Source organism: Anarrhichthys ocellatus, unplaced genomic scaffold, assembly GCF_004355925.1.
Source record: "Anarrhichthys ocellatus isolate YVR2014 unplaced genomic scaffold, GSC_Weel_1.0 scaffold29, whole genome shotgun sequence".
Classification (NCBI taxonomy): domain Eukaryota; kingdom Metazoa; phylum Chordata; class Actinopteri; order Perciformes; family Anarhichadidae; genus Anarrhichthys; species Anarrhichthys ocellatus.
This window is the reverse complement of record NW_022280059.1, coordinates 893,266-912,115: the sequence shown is the minus strand read 5'-3', so window position 1 is coordinate 912,115 and position 18,850 is coordinate 893,266. Positions and strand designations below refer to the sequence as shown.

The 18,850-nt window shown below is 42.1% G+C and overlaps 1 protein-coding gene across 6 annotated transcripts in view; it reads left to right on the top strand.

The window, feature by feature from the left end:
• Positions 1 to 18,850, top strand: part of sptbn4b (spectrin, beta, non-erythrocytic 4b) — an 81,711-nt gene that overhangs the window by 48,268 nt on the left and 14,593 nt on the right. For all 6 annotated transcript variants that reach the window (XM_031863550.1, XM_031863548.1, XM_031863554.1 and 3 more), the window contains 11 exons: positions 9,809 to 10,072; positions 12,739 to 12,963; positions 13,159 to 13,248; positions 13,597 to 13,875; positions 13,977 to 14,107; positions 15,187 to 15,391; positions 15,585 to 15,830; positions 16,340 to 16,474; positions 17,060 to 17,304; positions 17,704 to 17,842; positions 18,117 to 18,201. In XM_031863550.1, the coding sequence (XP_031719410.1) occupies positions 9,809 to 10,072; positions 12,739 to 12,963; positions 13,159 to 13,248; positions 13,597 to 13,875; positions 13,977 to 14,107; positions 15,187 to 15,391; positions 15,585 to 15,830; positions 16,340 to 16,474; positions 17,060 to 17,304; positions 17,704 to 17,842; positions 18,117 to 18,201 (2,044 nt within the window). The remainder of the gene's footprint in view (positions 1 to 9,808; positions 10,073 to 12,738; positions 12,964 to 13,158; positions 13,249 to 13,596; positions 13,876 to 13,976; positions 14,108 to 15,186; positions 15,392 to 15,584; positions 15,831 to 16,339; positions 16,475 to 17,059; positions 17,305 to 17,703; positions 17,843 to 18,116; positions 18,202 to 18,850) is intronic.

Sequence of the window (18,850 nt, the reverse complement as noted above, 5' to 3'; positions counted from 1 at the left end):
ATGTATGTATATATATATATATGTATGTATGTATATATATATGTATATATATGTATATATGTATGTATATGTATATGTATATATATGTATGTATGTATATATATATGTATATATATGTATATATGTATGTATATGTATATGTATATATATGTATATATGTATATATATATGTATATATATATATATATATGTATATGTATATATGTATATATATATATATATATGTATATATATATGTATATATGTACAAATTGCCCTATTATAAAGAGCAGTTTACAGATCAAGAATTGTTGTTTTATTATGATGAACATATTTAGGTTTAGGTTATGTTTAATATCAGGCAGTGGATAATATGATGCCAGTATCACCAGTATGGCGGTACAGACGTGTCCTCTACTGGTCCCATCTCATGCTCTTCAGTAGCAGACTGTAGTGACACCAGGCCGTCTAGCTCTTGGCAGATGGACTGGGTTTTGCTTCTGAAGTCGTACGTGGCTTCCATCTTCACCCCGTTGCTTAGCAACTTAAACCTTTCTTTTGCCAGAAAACATTCAATGGATTTGGCATGTTGTCTTTGCAGTACTGATAAGGAGCTGGAGTCCTGATATGAATAGATTTGTATGACATTTTTCTAAAAAAAAATTAAATAATAAAACTTTATTAACAAACATGACGTAACAACATTTTAGTTTTATTTTGGCTGATTGTGGTACTGTTCACTGGTACCTGGTACTTCCTGTCCAAACACTCTGCTCCTCGTGTCCTGCTTGTGTCTCTCTGCTTGTGTCCTCTGAGAGTCTCCAGTCTATTTATGTAATTGAGTAAGAACCGTGAAGGACTCTGCGAAGCACATTGTCTGTTTTTTTGGTTAGCGTCAGCGATCTGTAAGAGTGTGTGTGTGTGTGTGTGTGTGTGTGTGTGTGTGTCTGCAGGGTTCCCACGTGTCCTGGAAACCTGGAAAAAATTGCAAAAATTGTCTTGCAAAAAATGACCCATGTTGAAATCTTGTGTTGTCCTGGAAACTATATTCTATTTTTCCTGTAGCTGACATGAACTGCTCGTCTGTCAGATCTATCAGAGGTCCCCAAAACAGACAACACGGCCATCTGGAAGGCTAAGTAGTGTTCAGGACCAAATGGTCATTTTCAGACCAGAATATTTGAAATAAGTTGCTCTCGGTTATGTTGTGTAAATGCTGTGAATGCTGTAAATGCCCCCCCCGCCCCAAACAAAAAAAGGATGCATTTTTGTGCTGTGTCAGTTCCTGTTGTGACGTCTACTCTTCCTGTGCTTGTGCTGGTTGCCAGGCAACAACTGTCCAATCCCCATCTCCTCGTCTTCCAACCTCTCTTCGTGCAGCTCACGTATGAAGGTTGTTTCTCTCTCTCTCTCTCTCTCTCTCTCTCTCTCTCTCTCTCTCTCTCTCTCTCTCTCTGGCAGGGGACAGGAAACATGTCAAGATTTAACAGGAAGTGATGTCAGACAGACCGGGAGTGCTGAGATTCAGTACAGTAGGTGTTAATGTCGTGAAGTATAGAGGGCTGAATCTAATAAGCTGAGGTTTGCAGTGCTCTTAGTGTGTAATGCATTGATTCATTGATAACGCTGCTGTTGTGTCGCTGCAGGATGGCTGGGCTTCCTTTACGGGCCAGATAGATAAATATGATTTAATGTGGATCATATCTATAACGTGAAACTATGACAAGGGAGTGAATAAATGAATGATCTGTGTGAAAACATTTGAAATAAAATGACAAAAGACGAATATCCAGAAGTTTCTCAACCAATAATGCTATTTAGAGACCATTTAGAGTCCAATTTTACATTACAGTCATTTAGCAGACGCTTTTATCCAAAGCGACTTACAATTCAGATCCTATCACACTGTAGGCACAATTTTGGGGTTAAGTGTCTTGCCCCAGGACACATCATCATGCGACTAGCGGAGCCGGGAATCCAACCTCTGATTGAAGGACGGCCCTGCTCTCCACTTAGCCACAGTCGCCCCTCGAGTGAAATAGACCATAAAGCAGAGCGGGCTAACTGTGATTGACAGCGTCTCTGTCACTCCTCCACATTCCAAATATGGTAACTTCAGTTCATCTGTTGCAAAACAAAAAACAGCATGGCAACAGCTGTAATCCAAGATGGCGTTGGCGAAATCGCCGAACTCGAGGCTTCATAACAGCAGTCCACCAACCAATGGGTGACGTCACGATGACTGCGTCCACTTCTTATAAACAGTCTATGTTCAGAAGACGAGTTGCTTGTAAAGATGTGCTTCGTCATTCTGTAATGCAGCTCTGCTGTGATTTAGACCAAACAGAAGCTGCTGGCTGTGACGGGCGATTTCGCCTCAGTTGCAGCAGATTGTATTTGTTTGTGTAACACGACGGTGTGGGGGAGTGTGTGAGTACACACCGAACACGGCTTCCCCCCTACGCAGTTCCTCGCCTGAATCCAATGGGCTTTTTTTTTACCGATTCCTACTTACTGACATTTTAAATGTTACATGCTAAAAGTTACCATGCACATATGTTATGGTCAGCATCTTGACATTTAGCATGTTAGCCTCGTGTTAGCCTCGTGTTAGCCTCGTGTTAGCCTCATGTTAGCCTCATGTTAGCCTCATGTTTCTATGCCCCGCTAGTATCTGAGGCTGATGGACGGTGTTCTGTCATGAACTGGAGTTTCGGACAGCGTTGGTCATCTTTTTGCTGAATGAGTTGGCTTAACCTAAATTATGCATGCACATTAGTGCCTCACTTCAGAAAGCCCTGTGTGCATTAAGCCTTGACCTGTAGCTTTTGTGCTGGCTCTGCAATATATAAGAAAGTGTGTGCGTGAATGAGGGTGGTTGTGCAGGCTTGTGTGTGTGTGAGCGGGTCTGGAGGTACGTGTGCATGCGGCGAGAAGATCAATGGAGCTGTGATGATACCAGTACTCTCACTGAGCGCAAATGTTTAACTGAGACGGAGATCTGCCGTATTTGTATGCGCGATCGATCCATTCCAGTTTTATTTCGATGCTTTGGCAGCACTGTCCATGCAGCATTCACGCCAGCAAAGCATAAAGAGCAGGACTGAACCGAGACAGAGAAAGCTAGAAGTGTTCCTCTGATATAAAAACAGATTTCAGGGCTGTAGTTGCAACTTAAGAAACGGTCTAGATGCTGAGATATGATTTGCATGATTGCATTGTAGCCATATTTTCATGGACAGTGGTATTCAGGGTGTTTGAGATTCTGCTGCAGTAGATTCAGTAGTGAATCGTAAACCCGCCCACACACAGCTAAAGGTTCCACTCTGCTGCTCTTTGTTCCACATTATATTCCCCATATTGTTTTACATTATATTTGGCTATTCTAGTCATAGCTACAGTTAAATGGGTGTAGTATTTTGCAGTATTTTCCATCCATTGAAACAAGCGAACAAGCAAAAGCTACGGCAACCGCAGCCGGTCGTTATCTAGTTCCTGATTCTGACCTCAATGTGTCTCACAGTGATATTATACGCAAGCTTCCTCCGCCTGAGCTGCAACCCTGCTGTTCACAAACAGAGCTCCACGTTCACTAGCTGCACTAGTAATTATAGTCTGTTTATTCTAGTAAGATTTCAAAGAAACTACAGTTTTAACAGTAAACCGTAAACATGATTTCTACAAGAGGGTCGTGGTTCCACAACTGATTCAATTCTTATTGTTGTGGTTGACCTTTGTTGGGTACTTTAAGTTTATATCAGTTAGGAAAGTGCAGTGAAATGAAATGAATCCCAACAGAGTGTTTTGTCCTTTACCTCCCAAATCCTGGAGCACTCTGGGCTGTCTGATGCTCTCAGTAAAATGTACCCAAAAAAAAAGACATACTCAGGGCAGCTGAAAAAGACAAAAAGGGTTCAGTCCTTCTCCAGTCAAAGTGATGCTTTTACAGCAGCACGGTGGAGAGGAGGGCACTTTTTTTAGGCAGACGGGTGCTCACAGTGCTCGTCTCCCGGCTCTAGATGGGCACCTTCTGGGAAATATGCCCTCTCACAGTGTGTGTGTGTGTGTGTGTGTTTGTAGTAAGTGCATATCTCTAACCTCCACTCTGTTAGCCAGAGCAGGCTGCTTGTATGATGCCTTTTTTATTTTTATACCTCAGTTCTGCCGTAACAACATGAGACAACATGAGCAGTGATGAATTTCACAAAATATCCCTGGTACAAAGATGCAGTTGGGCAACATGTTCTCAGTTCATGCTGTATGTGTTTGGTGAGCAATTTTATTTTTCCTTCCCTTTAACATCATAACCAATAATACATATTATGAGTGAAACATGAGGATGATTTCCAGGTGATCTTTTCTTTAGCTGTATCCCGGAACCATACTACATACAAATTACACTATAGACAATAAATAATATGTAGTAATCACTATAGTTTCTTGTTGAAGCGGTTAGTTTGTCAAAAAAGATCATGCTATCCTATTTTATACTAACATGGAATAATGCAATACGTGTGTTGTCCGCTGTCAATCAAACTGCCACTTTGGAATGTCAATTCTGTTTCTTTTGGAAATTGCATTTCGTGTGCACGCTTCAAATATTTTGTGTGCATTCTATTTGCTTTGAGTATAAATCTGAGTAAACGCACTGCGTGCTGCTTTGACTTAGTATATATATATATATAGCATGGACAGCTATTGCTGCTACTATTGCTTGCATCACTTCCTGTTTCCTAGAGGATTTCCCCCGAGGAAAGAGCTATGCACTACTGAGTTCTCCACTACGAGCAGAATATAGTTTGAAAATGTCACCAATAATCCGTTTTTAAAAGCCAAAGCTGCATCCTGGAAGTTTCTGAGGTTTTTCGCTGTTTGGTCGGACGAGCAGATTTATTTTTCACACTCAGAGTAAATATTGACACTATAGCTGCAGTGGCCTGAGCGTGACAGACACTGTGACCAGCGGTGACGCTCAGGAGCAGATGTCTGCTGTAATATACAGACCAGACAGCAGAATAAGGACGGCCCATCTGTTACTGTCTGCAGCAGCGTTGTGTCAGGAGTCCTCGCTCCCTGAACCATCTTCAATCACAGGAGGGTAGCTCTTCCTTATTAGCATGATTACTAAAAGACGGTAGTGTTGTATTGGTACAAGATAGGGTTTTAGAGGACTACTTCCTGTCTTTTTTTCAAGATTTTGTTTTTCATGCATTTTCGCCTTCATAGGACAGTTGATGGTGTAGAGGCGGACAGGAAATGAGGGGAGAGAGGGGAATGACTTGCAACAAAGTTATGACCATGTTAGACGGGGTGACATTAAATGGGTACTCCAATGACTACCATGAAGTGGGGCAATTTACAAGATACAGAATAAAAAAGAATGGTCAAAATCAACACAGCGGGTCAGAGATACCCTGAGTTTAAGTCCAGCTGCAAAAAACACTTGGTCTTTTTAATTCCCATAATGCAACTTGGTAGCGCGGTAATCACCAATGTCTTTCAAACTCCTCGTCCCCAGTGTGTAACGCATGCTAGTAAAGATTAATATGTCTCCGAGCTCAAGCCAAGATCACTTTGATGACAGTAGAGAAGACAAAACTGTATTTACAGCGAGCAAACTGATCTTCACGTCTAAAGTCAGTCAAATGCTTCTTAAAGGTGCAATGTGTCATTTCTGGCCACATTCTCCAAACAAGTAGGGGGCAGCGTTTCACCTCTACTACTGTATCCATACAATGTCAATCTACACTCATCAGTTATGAAGAAAAATGTAAAAAAGCCTGCTACTAACTAACAGCAGGCAAGAATAAGCAACGTTCAGCCAAACTGCTGAAACTCTTGAGAGAAGGTCACAATAACACTATCATATAACGCTATCTTATAATCTTCAGGCGTCGGCCTCTAGTTTACGTTAGCCGTCCGTGTGTTTACTGTGACACTAACCAGGGGCTTTATGGTCCGTGTACGTTTTCATAGTTTGTTGATTGGATTAAATCCAAAGAGGCAGGAACCTGAAACACCTCCCCGCCACCAGGAAACTACTTCACTTGGAGAAGAGCAGGTTGACCCCCCCCGCCCCCCCCAGCGCTGGAGTTCGTGCTGGCTGAATTCGAGCTAACCGCTGACTGAAAGTCTGTCTCCTGCGGTTGTTTTCTTTCCATTTCTGACACTTTAGATTCAATCCAGCAAACAAACAATCAATCGAAACGTGCATATATATCTTCAACATCAAGCCCTACTTCTTCGTCCTCTCGTTGGACTGAGGACCGACTGGACGCTACAGTGACTCACTATCGGCTCTCGGGATACAAGTGGTATAAGACAGGACGGGCCTGGGGTTAGCTGGTTAGCGTGCTCGTTTCAGTAGATACACAATACACAGACATTAACACTGATAATGTTAGTTCATCTGAATGTTTCAAACTAATATTCCTGCCAGATCTTTTTACACATTGCACCTTTAAACTTTCCAAAGAAAACTTAGCACTCAACATGGATTTTTCCCTCACACGGCTTTGGATCAGGTTACCTGACGGATCTCTGCCGACACTAGCGTGAGCAGTGGAACATCATGATCCTCTTTGAACTGCAGGGCTGAGTGTGTGCGAGAGCGGAGTAGCAGCTCTGAGTCGGTGGGTGAAGCTGCTCGAAGCCCACGCAGCCCGCCCACTCACCACAGAGGACGGCACGTATCAGCAGCATGCAGGGAAACACTACACCAGAGCGAAAGCTGACGTAACGCACCAATGCTGGGAATGAGAGGACAATGGGTGGTGTAGTGCAGCCTACTGTACAGCTTTTAATTCCTCTCTATGAGTCCGTGAGATGCATTATAACCCCGTCGTCCTCTTGGAGTTAACTGCAGCTTCTTCTCCTTCTGCTACTTCTTTTTCTTCTTCACTTGTACTTGGCTGGTTCAGGACTTTAAACCAATAGTGGTTGTATTTTTATCTTTTTCATTGTAACCTTTTTTTAATGTAGGAAATAGGATTTCACGTCTCGTCATTTATGCAATAGAAATATATTTTCCATATATGGAGATCTGGTACTTTGCCATACATTTAGTAATACATTTGCAAGACATTGTGGAATATATTAAACGTTCCCCGTTATGATCGCCGGTACCGAAGGTTTATATTTCCTCCTCTTCGCCCTCCGCTTAGCGCCCGACCTGCAGCCCCGAGCCCTTCTCCGTAGCTCCGCCGGGATCTCAGGCCTGGCGCCGGACAGCGGCCACGGTTTCCTCAGCGCAATCAGCTGATCGCGGGAATAGACAATGATCCCACACTATGTTGTCAAATGAATTACCATATATGGTGTTTTCCACATGTGTTACACACAGTAACTTACCATAAGAAAAATATATCATGTTTCATTGTTTGACACACTCTTGAATAGTATAACAAACTAAAATGCCCTTTATTGCAAAATATATTTCAAGATAAATTCAGATATACTTTCATCAATTCTGATATATTTTGTAGTATCTGACATCCACCTATGACTCAGCATGCTTTTATAATACTCACATTAACACCTTGCAGCTACTGTGGCGTAACCACAGACATCCTTACTAACCATTCTCACACCTGAGTGAATCAGGCGGCAGGATGTTGTCCTCCGTGGATGATGATGAGTGAGGTTGACATCTGTGGTTTTGAGTGAAACATCTCCAACAACTGTTTTGGTGGAATACCAATAAGATTTGGTGCACATTTAAGACCCCCCCCCCCCATCAGGATCAACTCAAATCACTTTGGTGATCCTCTGAAATTCATCCATCATCAGGCCAGAGGAGTTATTAACGTGAATCCTGTTTTCACATGTACAGGCAGTAGCAGCCATATTGTAAAATGAATCTATTGTCTTTTAAAAAGGGGGGATGAATATAGAGACACTGAAGGAATTACAGCTTTGTAATAGTTACTGTATGTGTGTGTATATAGAAATATGTATATGTATATATTCTTTTTCTTTGTTTGTTTCCCTCTTGTTTTCTGTGACTCTTCTTTTCTCTACAACATATGCACATACAAACACACAGTCAGCAAAATACGAATTACAATTGGATGAGGGAAGGATTCCACTGTTAGAGGACCAGAAAATATTCACATTTGAGAAGCTCAAACCAACTTATAAATCACTTATGATTCGTAGATGGTTAAAATTGACGCCAAATCATTTTCTTATGAATTAATCAAATAATCGTCAGCTATAATGTCAGTGCCTCATTTTCAGTGTCATGGGGTCAACTGATTACTTTGTTAAAATTGTAAATCGTTTTTACAATAATTAGTTGTTTTCAAATGGGAAGACTTGTACCGACTGCATCATTGTTAAAAAAAATGGGTTTGTGTTTTCTGATGTAAATCACACATTGTGATCACAGATTGTTGACATTTTATTCACACAAAAGATTGTAAATACACAAATCATCACCTTAACTGATAATGAAATTGTTAATGAGCTGCAGCCCTTGAAAATGTTTAAAATTGATCTCTGGTATATTTTGCACCCTCTATCGTTTATGTATTATTTTGTTCTTTGATTGTACCCACCCAGTAGTTTTATTATAGTGTTACTGCTCATCAGAATACACATTGTTCCTTTTCACTTCCGTCTCTTGGACACCACAGCTTAAGAAACTCACCTGATAGAAACTTTAGTCTCATGCTATCAGATCAGACGATGTGATTAGATTTTGGAGTATCATTTGGCACACATTTGCATAGTGATGAGGAAAAAGTGATTAACATGAAACTGATTCATGCTTAAAGATTATGAGTTTATGTTCCTACTTCCCAGGTGCTCTGTAGAGACACAGACTCACTGATTGAGGTTGGTAGCGACCTTATCATCATAACAGGTCATGTTGAATATTGCACAGTGATTATGGCGTGACATTCGGTAGTTTTAAGTGCATCTTGTGTACCTGAAGTGTTGTATGTGCTATTGACTCTTCTCTCCATGTTCACTAGTTACACGGTCTGTATTAAGGGTTCATATTTTACCGGGAGCAGAAGCACGCTAACCCGGGAAATTGACTTGTTTTTAAGGCTTAACGTTAGCTACAATCAAAATGCATTGGTCATATTTCAAGCAACACTAAATGCAACCATGAGAAATATGCATAAACCTGAGCGGTTCAGTTTATCATTTGGTGGTATGACTAATTATTGAGGCAAAAGAACTACATTCATGTTGAACTTCGCTAAAGCTGCGAGGAATATGAAATGTCACGTTCATTGCCTGTAATCTGTCTGCCGGGAACAGCCTCATGGGAGTGATATTTGACACGTTTTCATTGTATAAACAACTGAAATTCATTGAAGCGTGTCATTTTGAGTTTGTAAAGATTCTGTTAAGTTTAGATGGATTTTATATTTTGTTAGCATTCAGAGGCTGCGGGTGTGATGTTTGCGATAGCCAAGCATTGTTAGACATAGTATTAAAGTCAATGATCACTCAAAAATATAAGATTTCTGTATTTTTACATCAGCATTTCAAACATTGTGCAATGTGCATCCAGGTCAGTACAGTCAGTTGTATGTGGAACAGTCCTACATGCTCAACGTGCTCATTTTAAGAACAACGAATGGATGTGAATGGCAAAGACATGGAGTGTTAAAAGAGCTTTGAGTGGTCATAGGACTAGAAAAGCGTTATACAAGTACAAGTCCGTTTACCATTTAATTATCTGCCTATTTGTGATTGGGATTAAACCCTAATCTGTATGTCATTATCGCTTTTAATGGTCCCCTGTTAAAACATGAAAAGTCTGACCTCTGTTTTACCGCTCTTCCCTTTGTCCCTCATCCCGTCCATCCAGGAGGGCCAGCAGCTGATCCAGGAGAAGCCGGAGCTCAGCGCGGTGGTCCGGAGGAAGCTGGAGGAGATCAGGGAGTGCTGGCAGGATCTGGAGTGCACCACCCAGGCCAAGGCCCGCCAGCTCTTTGAGGCCAACAAGGCCGACCTGCTGGTGCAGAGCTACGAAAGCCTGGACCAGAGACTGGGCCAACTGGAGGGTCAGCTAGCCTATGTGGACCAGGGCCAGGACCTCACCACTGTCAACAAGCAGCTGAAGAAACTACATGTACGTAGGATTTAAAAAACACAAATAACCAGAAACCCTCTGGTTCAAATCGTGTGTCTCTAAAAGATCTCTTCAAAGGCTGCATAAGCAGAGTGTTGATCAGTTCAGCTACGTAATGATTTGACCTCTTTAGTTGTTTTTTGCTTGATTCATTATCAGAGGCCTAGAAGCAAAAATTACAAAAAGATTTGTACTGTATTTGTTCAACAGAAACAGAACAGTGTCTGTACCCCAGCTATCTGTCTTTCCTGTATGAGTTACTGATGCATTCATATATATATATATATATATATATATATATATATATATATATAAATATGTACGTGCAGTCCAACTAACCAAAACTTAATCAAAGCAAAATGAATACATTACCATAGAGCTTTCATTTGACCCCAACTTCATTCTCAAGCATGGAGGGTGTAGACAGCCATGTAGACTCGCACACGGATGACTACAGAGGTTCAAATAACTCCATATTTCATAATCCAATAGCTTTAATTTCAGGTAGTAAACATGACATAAAAATGTCCTTTTGGTAACACATTCTATGACGTCCGTGCCTATAATGCTATTATAAACATGCATTATAATCTGCTCATAGCACTGTATTATTATAGATATAAGCACTCATAAATATTCATAAATAATTAATAACAATATAAGTATTTAATAATACCTTATAAGGTCAAGTATCATAAGAATTCATAACTGCTGGTCACTCACTGACATTTGTTTTGCATCATTGTATATAATAATTCCCATATAATTTAATACATTATAGTCTTTTTTTAAAGGAATTTTAATCAATGTTATAATGCATTTTAATGTGATGATAAGTTATTTATTTTTCTTTAAGTAAAGTTAAAAAATATTTTATGTTTTGTGTTCTTGCATAGATATTTTTTTAATGACAACTTAGAGTAACTTCTAATCACATTATAAAGCATTATAACAGTGTTTATAAAGCCTTATAATAGTGTTAATGAAGCATTATAACAGTCAATATAATGCATTATACAAAAGATTATAATGTGTTACAACTATGGGAATTATTTTACATTATGATCCTGAGTCAGTAATAAAGTAATATGATGCTTGACCTAATAAGTCACAATAAAGTGCTTTGTATTGAGTTATGATTATTGTAATAAAGCAGGGGTCTGGAACTGTGGGCCTCCCCTCAGACAAAGCTTCCATTCACTGAGCCTCCCCTCAAACAGTTTGGAGCCTCCACTTTGAAAACCTCTGTTATAAAGCATTATTTATTGTGTCAATAACTATACTTCTACACTGCTATAAGCAGATATAACGCAGTATAAGTATGTCGATAACGCATTATAGACATGGTCGTAACAGAAATTGTTACCATCCTTTTTTTCTGTACATGTGATGTTGGGATGTAACTCGTCGCTTGCCCTCCAACAGTGATGGTTTGGAGGCGTCCGAGTCTTTACACAGCAAACAGCAGGCAGGTGTGACCTGGGCTGATTCACAGATTCATCCTTTTATTACTTCATCATTTCACCGGACATGTCTCACTCTCCTCTCCCACAGCATTCTGCTTACAGCTTCCTTTAACAGGCCGCCATTAGCACTGCTTTACCTCATCATCATAACTCCAAACCACACTCCACTGGCCAGCATCCGTCCTGGCCAGGGGTACAGTAAGCTTCACCACGCTTCATGTCTATCAGTTAGTCTTTCGCTCCACTGGGTTATTTTTAGTCTCATCTTCGCTCTCATGTCCATCTTTTATGAAATAATGACATGTCAGTGAACTGAACACGAGTGATATATCAACATGTATTAGAAAATGAATGATAGATACAATTATATATACAATTAAAACTGAGATTGTAGTTATTGCCATTTTTACTTTGATGCTTTAATTTCAGGCGTTACTAGCAACAAATTATTAATATATTCTTATGGTGTTTGTGTCTCTTTTACATATACACTATGTGTATATATACACATATTTATAGGAACAGTGTGTAGGCACTAGGGGGATTTATTGGCGGAGATTAGATTTAAAATGTACAACAATGTTTTCATTAGTGTATAATCACCTGAAACTAAGAATCGTTGTGTTTTTGTTAGCTTAGAATGAGCCTTTCATGTCTACATAGAGATCAAGTCTTCTTCACTGAGTCCGTGTTTCTACAGGAGCCTAGAACGGACAAACCAAACACTGGCTCTAAAAAGAACCTTTTGCATTTTACGTAACCTGAAGGCCACCATAGTTTTCCAACACACTAGGAAAGGGAGTGAGCAGAGGGGTTGGATGCAATCTGCAACCTCAACACTAAATCCTAATCCTACACACTGCTCCTTTCAGACTGAGTGATAATATCGTTATGGTGACTTACAAATCTGAAAGCATTTGCAGCTGTTTTGGTTGTTTGATCTTTAAACAATAACACTGATCAAAATAAAAATCAAATATGTCAATTCACTGTTTCCCGAGAGTCAAAACAACACAGAACTACATTTCTGTCACATTCCTCACATCTCATTCATCCCATCTTTATTTTGTCCCACGTGACAACATGTCCTCTGACCTTCCTCCATCCCTCTCTCCTAATCAACACATTCTCTTTTCCCTCCATCCGTTTTGATAACTTTCACTCTCCTCCCCCTCTCCTCCTCCTCCTCCTCCCCTGTAGACCATGGAGAACCAGATGGAGATGTGGTATAAGGAGGTGGGGCAGCTCCAGGTGCAGGTGGCCTCTATCCCACAGCAGACACAGATCAAGGAGACGGTTGCCGGCCGCCAAGCCGTTGTGGAGGCCAGGATGGTGCGTCTGATCGAGCCGCTGAAGGAGAGACGACGCATCCTGCTGGCGTCGAAGGAAGTTCACCAAGTCGGACGAGACCTGGAGGATGAGATTGTGAGTTTGACCGTCGTTCCCGAGCACACACGATCTTAAACACAATCCTAAAATTAATGTTCAACCCTGTTGGAGTCCAAAAAATAATTTAGATTCCTCTACATCTTAATTAGATACACAGATTCACCCATGGTAAGTGAGGTGTACATGTGCACAAAGTGTTGACTGCTGCGTGTCATATTGTCTCGGTTGTAGTTGTGGGTCCAGGAGCGCCTCCCATGGGCCATGTCTCAGGAGCACGGCTCCTCTCTGCAGGCAGTCCAGCAGCTCATGAAGAAGAACCAGGTAAGAAAAGCAGAATAGCCCTCCATACCCGCTCACCCACCTGATTATGTACTGTAGTTATTTAGCTCTTGTCCAACAGTTTGTCTGTTTTAAACAACATAGAGAAAGATTACATTTCAATTCAATTTATTTGTATAGCTCAAAATCACAAATTTGCCTCAGATCAGGACCATTTACAATCTGTACAACATACGACATCCTCCTTGGACCCTCGCATCGTACAAGGAGAAACTCGAGGGAGAGCAACAGAGGAGGGGATCCCCCTCCCAGGATGGCCAGAAGTGCAATAGATCAAAATCAAAGCAGTCACCTCCTCTTTCCTGTCATTGCCCCGTGTCTCTCTTCCAGACCCTTCAGAGGGAGCTGCAGGGCCACAGGAGCAGGATCGACGACGTCCTGGAGAGGGCGGGGATCATCGCCACCATACGCAGCCCGGAGGCCGACTGCGTCAGGGCGGGCCTGGACCAGCTGGCCCAGCTGTGGGCTCTGCTCTGGGTCGAGACCGAGAGGAGGCAGCTGATCCTGGACGCCATGTACCAGGCCCAGCAGTACTACTTCGACACGGCCGAGGTGGAGGCCTGGCTGAGCGAGCAGGAGCTGCACATGATGAACGAGGAGAAGGGGAAAGTGCGTGTGCATAAAGATGTCATTATAACTACCCTGATTGCGGCGTGTGTTATTGTTAAAGTGAGACTCCTTCCTTGTGTGTCTTGTCTTACTCCCAACAGGACGAGCCGAGCACACTGCAGCTGCTGAAGAAACACTTGATCCTGGAACAGACCATCGAGGACTACGCCGAGACCGTCGGCCTGCTGTCACAGCAGTGTCGACAGCTGCTGGAGATGGGCCATCCAGACTGGTGAGCATGTAAACACACACACACACACACACACACACACACACACACACACACACACAATCTAACAGAGATTTTCTGTCACCACAAAATACATGACAGGAATGCTCTTCATTTTCTGCATTATGACCACAATAGAAAGTGTTGGATTTCAGAAATGAGTTGCCAAATTCAACCATTAAAACTCTTAAAAAAGTTAAAATAATCTCAGGGATCTTTCCAAATTCTTTTTCAGTTAATCTTGCTGGTTATTTTTGACATTTTGAGGACAAATATGGGGACTCAAAGTACAGTACACATAGCATTGTTCAGGAGTGATGTGGTGTCTTGACTAATCCTGACATGACAATAACTTAATTACTGTATTAAAGAAATGCTCACTGGACTGCAAGCATTGTTTGTTTTCTTGTCTTTTTTTCTTGCAATTCGTTAGTACCAATTTCAGCTTTTGAAAATGAAAGATGTTGGCAAACAAATCAAAGTTCTTCCACAAGAAAGTCTTAACACTCATTTATACTTAAATGAATATGATCTAAAGGCATGCAGACATGGTCAGGAGTTACTGTTTAGACCAACATTTCAGAAAAGGGAGGAAATGTGATCTAATTGACTCCAACTGACGAATTATTGTCTGTATCAGAAGAGTGGTTTGAGTATTTCAAAAACTGCACATCTCCTGATTTTCATAACAGTCTCTAAAGTTGACCGAGAATTGTGCAAAACCAAAAACACATCCAGTGAGTGTCCGTTTTGTGGATGAAAACACTTCTTTTAATAGAAGGAATGGCCGGACGGGTCCACGCTGACAGGACGGCAGCAGTAACTCAAATAACCGGGCGTTACAATGTGCAGCGGGCACAGACTCACCGAAACCGGACAGTAGAAGGAACAAACATTGTCTGGATTTCTGCTACAACATGCAGACAGTTCAGTCAGTTTAGGGTTTCCTACTGAGTATTAGATCATTGTGAAGCTTATAAAGTGGCCACTTAGTGGAGACTGTATGTCATGATCTGAAAAGCGTCCCTGTTTTGTTTTGTTTTGCCCTGACCTGATGCACTATCACCTCTCTTTTTCCACAGCGAGCAGATCAGCAAGCGCCAGTCTCAGATCGACCGTCTGTACGTGTCTCTGAAGGACCTGGTGGAGGAGAGGAAGAGCCGCCTGGAGCAGCAGTACTGGCTCTACCAGCTCAACAGGGAGGTGGACGAGCTGGAGCAGTGGATCGCTCAGAGGGAGGTGGTCGCCAGCTCGCCGGAACTGGGTCAAGACTACGAGCATGTCACCGTAAGTGTGTCGACAGACGGCGCCTGCGGATGAATAATAGATTGAAGAAACACTTTTTATAAAGTCGAAATCCAAAAATTTATAGCAGCTAATATATTTGTGGATAACCAACTCACCTAAGAGCATATGGAGAATTTACTCCCTCCTTACATTTCCTGTCCCTCTCTTACCTCCTCCCCCGACACACCTCCAGGTCCTGCAGGAGAAGTTCACAGAGTTCGCGTCAGAGACGGGCAGCGTGGGGCAGGAGCGGGTGACGGCTGTCAACCAGATGGTGGACGAGCTCATCGACTACGGCCACTCGGAGGCCGCCACCATCGCTGAGTGGAAGGACGGGGTGAACGAGGCCTGGGCCGACCTGCTGGAGCTCATGGAGACCCGGGCGCAGATGCTCGCCGCCTCACACCAGCTGCACAAGTTCTTCTCCGACTGCAGAGAGGTGAGGGCGAAACAAAACACAGATATGACATGGTGGTTTTTACAGTATAGGGCAATACAATATGGTGCAATTATTCCACCTTATTGATCTCTGAGGGGTTATCCTATGCATCACAACATGTACACTATATAGTCCAATACATCAGGGTCATTATTTTCAATTTTTCATTTTTTTTCAAAGGATCAGATTTCTTTAGAACAAACTGTTTAATGTCTTCATACATCTTAAATTCTAGCATTTTCCAGTTTGTCCATTTTTACGACGATGCAATATGACAAGAAACCAACAGACATTTTCTCAGGAGTTCATTGTTGTATATTTTTGTAATAGATTTATGGGCATTCCTTAACCCACAGAGGAGAGTACAATTGTTCGGAGGCAGTTAAACTTCTTAATCGCAGACGGACATTTCTCACTTCTCCTCTCATACCACAGACATTGTCTAAAACGCAGACCACACACTGTATACGCGGAACACTTCTGTACCGCTTCACGTTCTTCTTCTTCAGGTGTTGGCCCAGATCGAGGACAAGCACCGACGGCTGCCGGAGGTTCGGGCTCGGCAGGGCAGCACCGCCAACACCAATGCCCTGCAGAGACTCCTGCAGAGCTTCGAGCAGGACATTCAGCTGCTCGTCACGCAAGTACAGCAGCACTCGCATTAACATACAACATGTAAAATGATCTGCTGCAGTGTTCACTCACCTCAAGACTCGTGTAGGGAAATCAGTAGAATCAGTAACACAGCAATGTTCAAAATCCCAAATTCACATGGACTAAATAGCCTGTCCCAGTTTAGAGACATGTTGTTGCCGGTAATTTTGATGTGATTCATTTTCTTTTATTTCAAACTGTAAATTTGATGAGTTTTTAAAGGTGGAACTTAATATGGATTGATAGTAAAACATATTTGATGTCTGAGTCTGAATCTTGGTGGCACAACTACCATCTTACTCTGCATTTCATTTTGCTTCATCTAGTCTCTGTCATGCTCCTGGGGAACAAAAAAGAGTGTTTTTACATTTTACTGTAGAACGAAATGAAATCACAGCTGCTCCTCGTCAACTCCAGTGACACAGCCTGCACCATTTGGCCCTGACTAAACACACCAGTCAGAGCAGCTGTGTTTAGTTTGGAAAAAAAACGCTCTTTCTATTTTAAAATAAATTCAGTTTGTTCCTCGCTCGGGCTTAGCATCTTCCTAAAATTCGCTCCCCCCACTCTGCCAGGTGCGTCAGCTGCAGGAGAGCGCGGCCCAGCTGAGGACGGTGTACGCCGGCGAGAAGGCCGAAGCCATCGCGTGCCGCGAGCACGAAGTGATGCAGTTGTGGAAAGAGCTGCTGACGTCCTGCGAGGAGTGTCGGGTGCAGATCACCACCGAGACGGACAAGCTGAGGTTCTTCAGCATGGTCCGAGATCAGATCATGTGGATGGAATCGATCATCTGTCAGATAGGGACAGGAGAGAAGCCCAGGTATCTGCACTAAAGCAGGTTATAACATACTGTATATACTTTATGAGCAATGGAATTCAGCTGGCGGTAGGACGGTTTTGAACTCTGCGGCTCACGTTGCTGCAGTTTCAGTGTTTGGTTTGTCCGTTCTGGGCTACCGTAGCAACATGGCGGACTCTGTGAAGAAGACCCGCTCACTATGTAGATATGAAGGGCTGATTCTAAGCTAACAAAAACAGATTCGTAGTTTCAGGTATTTAAACATTAATAAAAACGTAGTTCTGCTAAGTCCCCTAATTGCGACACACTTTAGACAAAAGATCTGATTAAAGGTTTCTCTGAGCAACACACTGGTTAAAAACCAAGCAGGTGTTTTTGTGTCCCGATGAGCTGAGTCTCTGCTCTCTGTGGGTCCTGCAGGGACGTGTCCTCAGTGGAGGTGCTGATGAATTACCACCAGAGTCTGCAGAGCGAAGTGGAGGCTCGCAGCCGGAGCACCCTGGAGTGTATCGAGATGGGCAAAACTCTGCTGGCTGCTCGAAACCCAGCGGCTGAAGAGGTGAGACCTGGAGACACGAAAATGATTATGAACCTCAGTTAATAATCTACAATGGATACTGGAGCAGTGCATTATAATTATATATATATAATTTAGATGTTTTATTTACATATTATACTTATATTTCCATTTTAACACAAACAGACCAGACAGGAAGTCACACATGAACTGCAAAAAAAACTACAAAAATACAACTGAACTCAAACTAAAAACTAGGCCCACACTCTCACCGCTGTGATGTTGTGATTCTGATGTCGCTGATTTTGATTCTCAGATCAAGGAGAGGCTGGACAAGGTGGTGTCTAAGCAATATGAGCTGTCTGAGAAGTGGGACAAGCACTGGGATTTCCTACAGCAATGTGAGCACACAAACACACACACACACACACACACACAGGACTGTAGTCAAGGCCAACTTAATCGAGTCCAAGTCTAGTCCAGGACCAGGTCCAGTCGAGTGTGAATCAAGACCCAGTCCAAAGGCCGGGTCCAGAGTAAGTCAAGTCCTGTTCAAAGCAATCGGCAATAGTGTCTTTCCAGTGTTAATATAGTGATTAAGGCATTAGAATGGGCAGATATAATCTACAAACAAAATTGATCCTCTAACATCAAACTAATACAGTCTAACGTTACATTCAATAAACTTTGAATTAGATCTGGTATTTGCTGCTGACGTAAGCCAACTTGACGACTTAACTCGTGACCAACCCCAACGTGTCCACAAGCAGGACCTTTTCATTTTCAATTCATGTGTTGAGATTATTATTTATGCAAATAGCACGGACGCAGGAAGTCGTAGTGCTGTGGTCTCCTGAAACAACCAACCATCAACACCAACTTCAACATTTTGAGTTTTCCCTTTTTCTTCCTGGGATATAGTCTATATGTGTAGGATACAAGTGCGAGGATTGCCTTTGTTTTGTATATATTTATTATCATATGCATTAGTTCATTATGCCTTGAGAGAGAGAGAGAGAGAGAGAGAGAGAGAGAGAGAGAGAGAGAGAG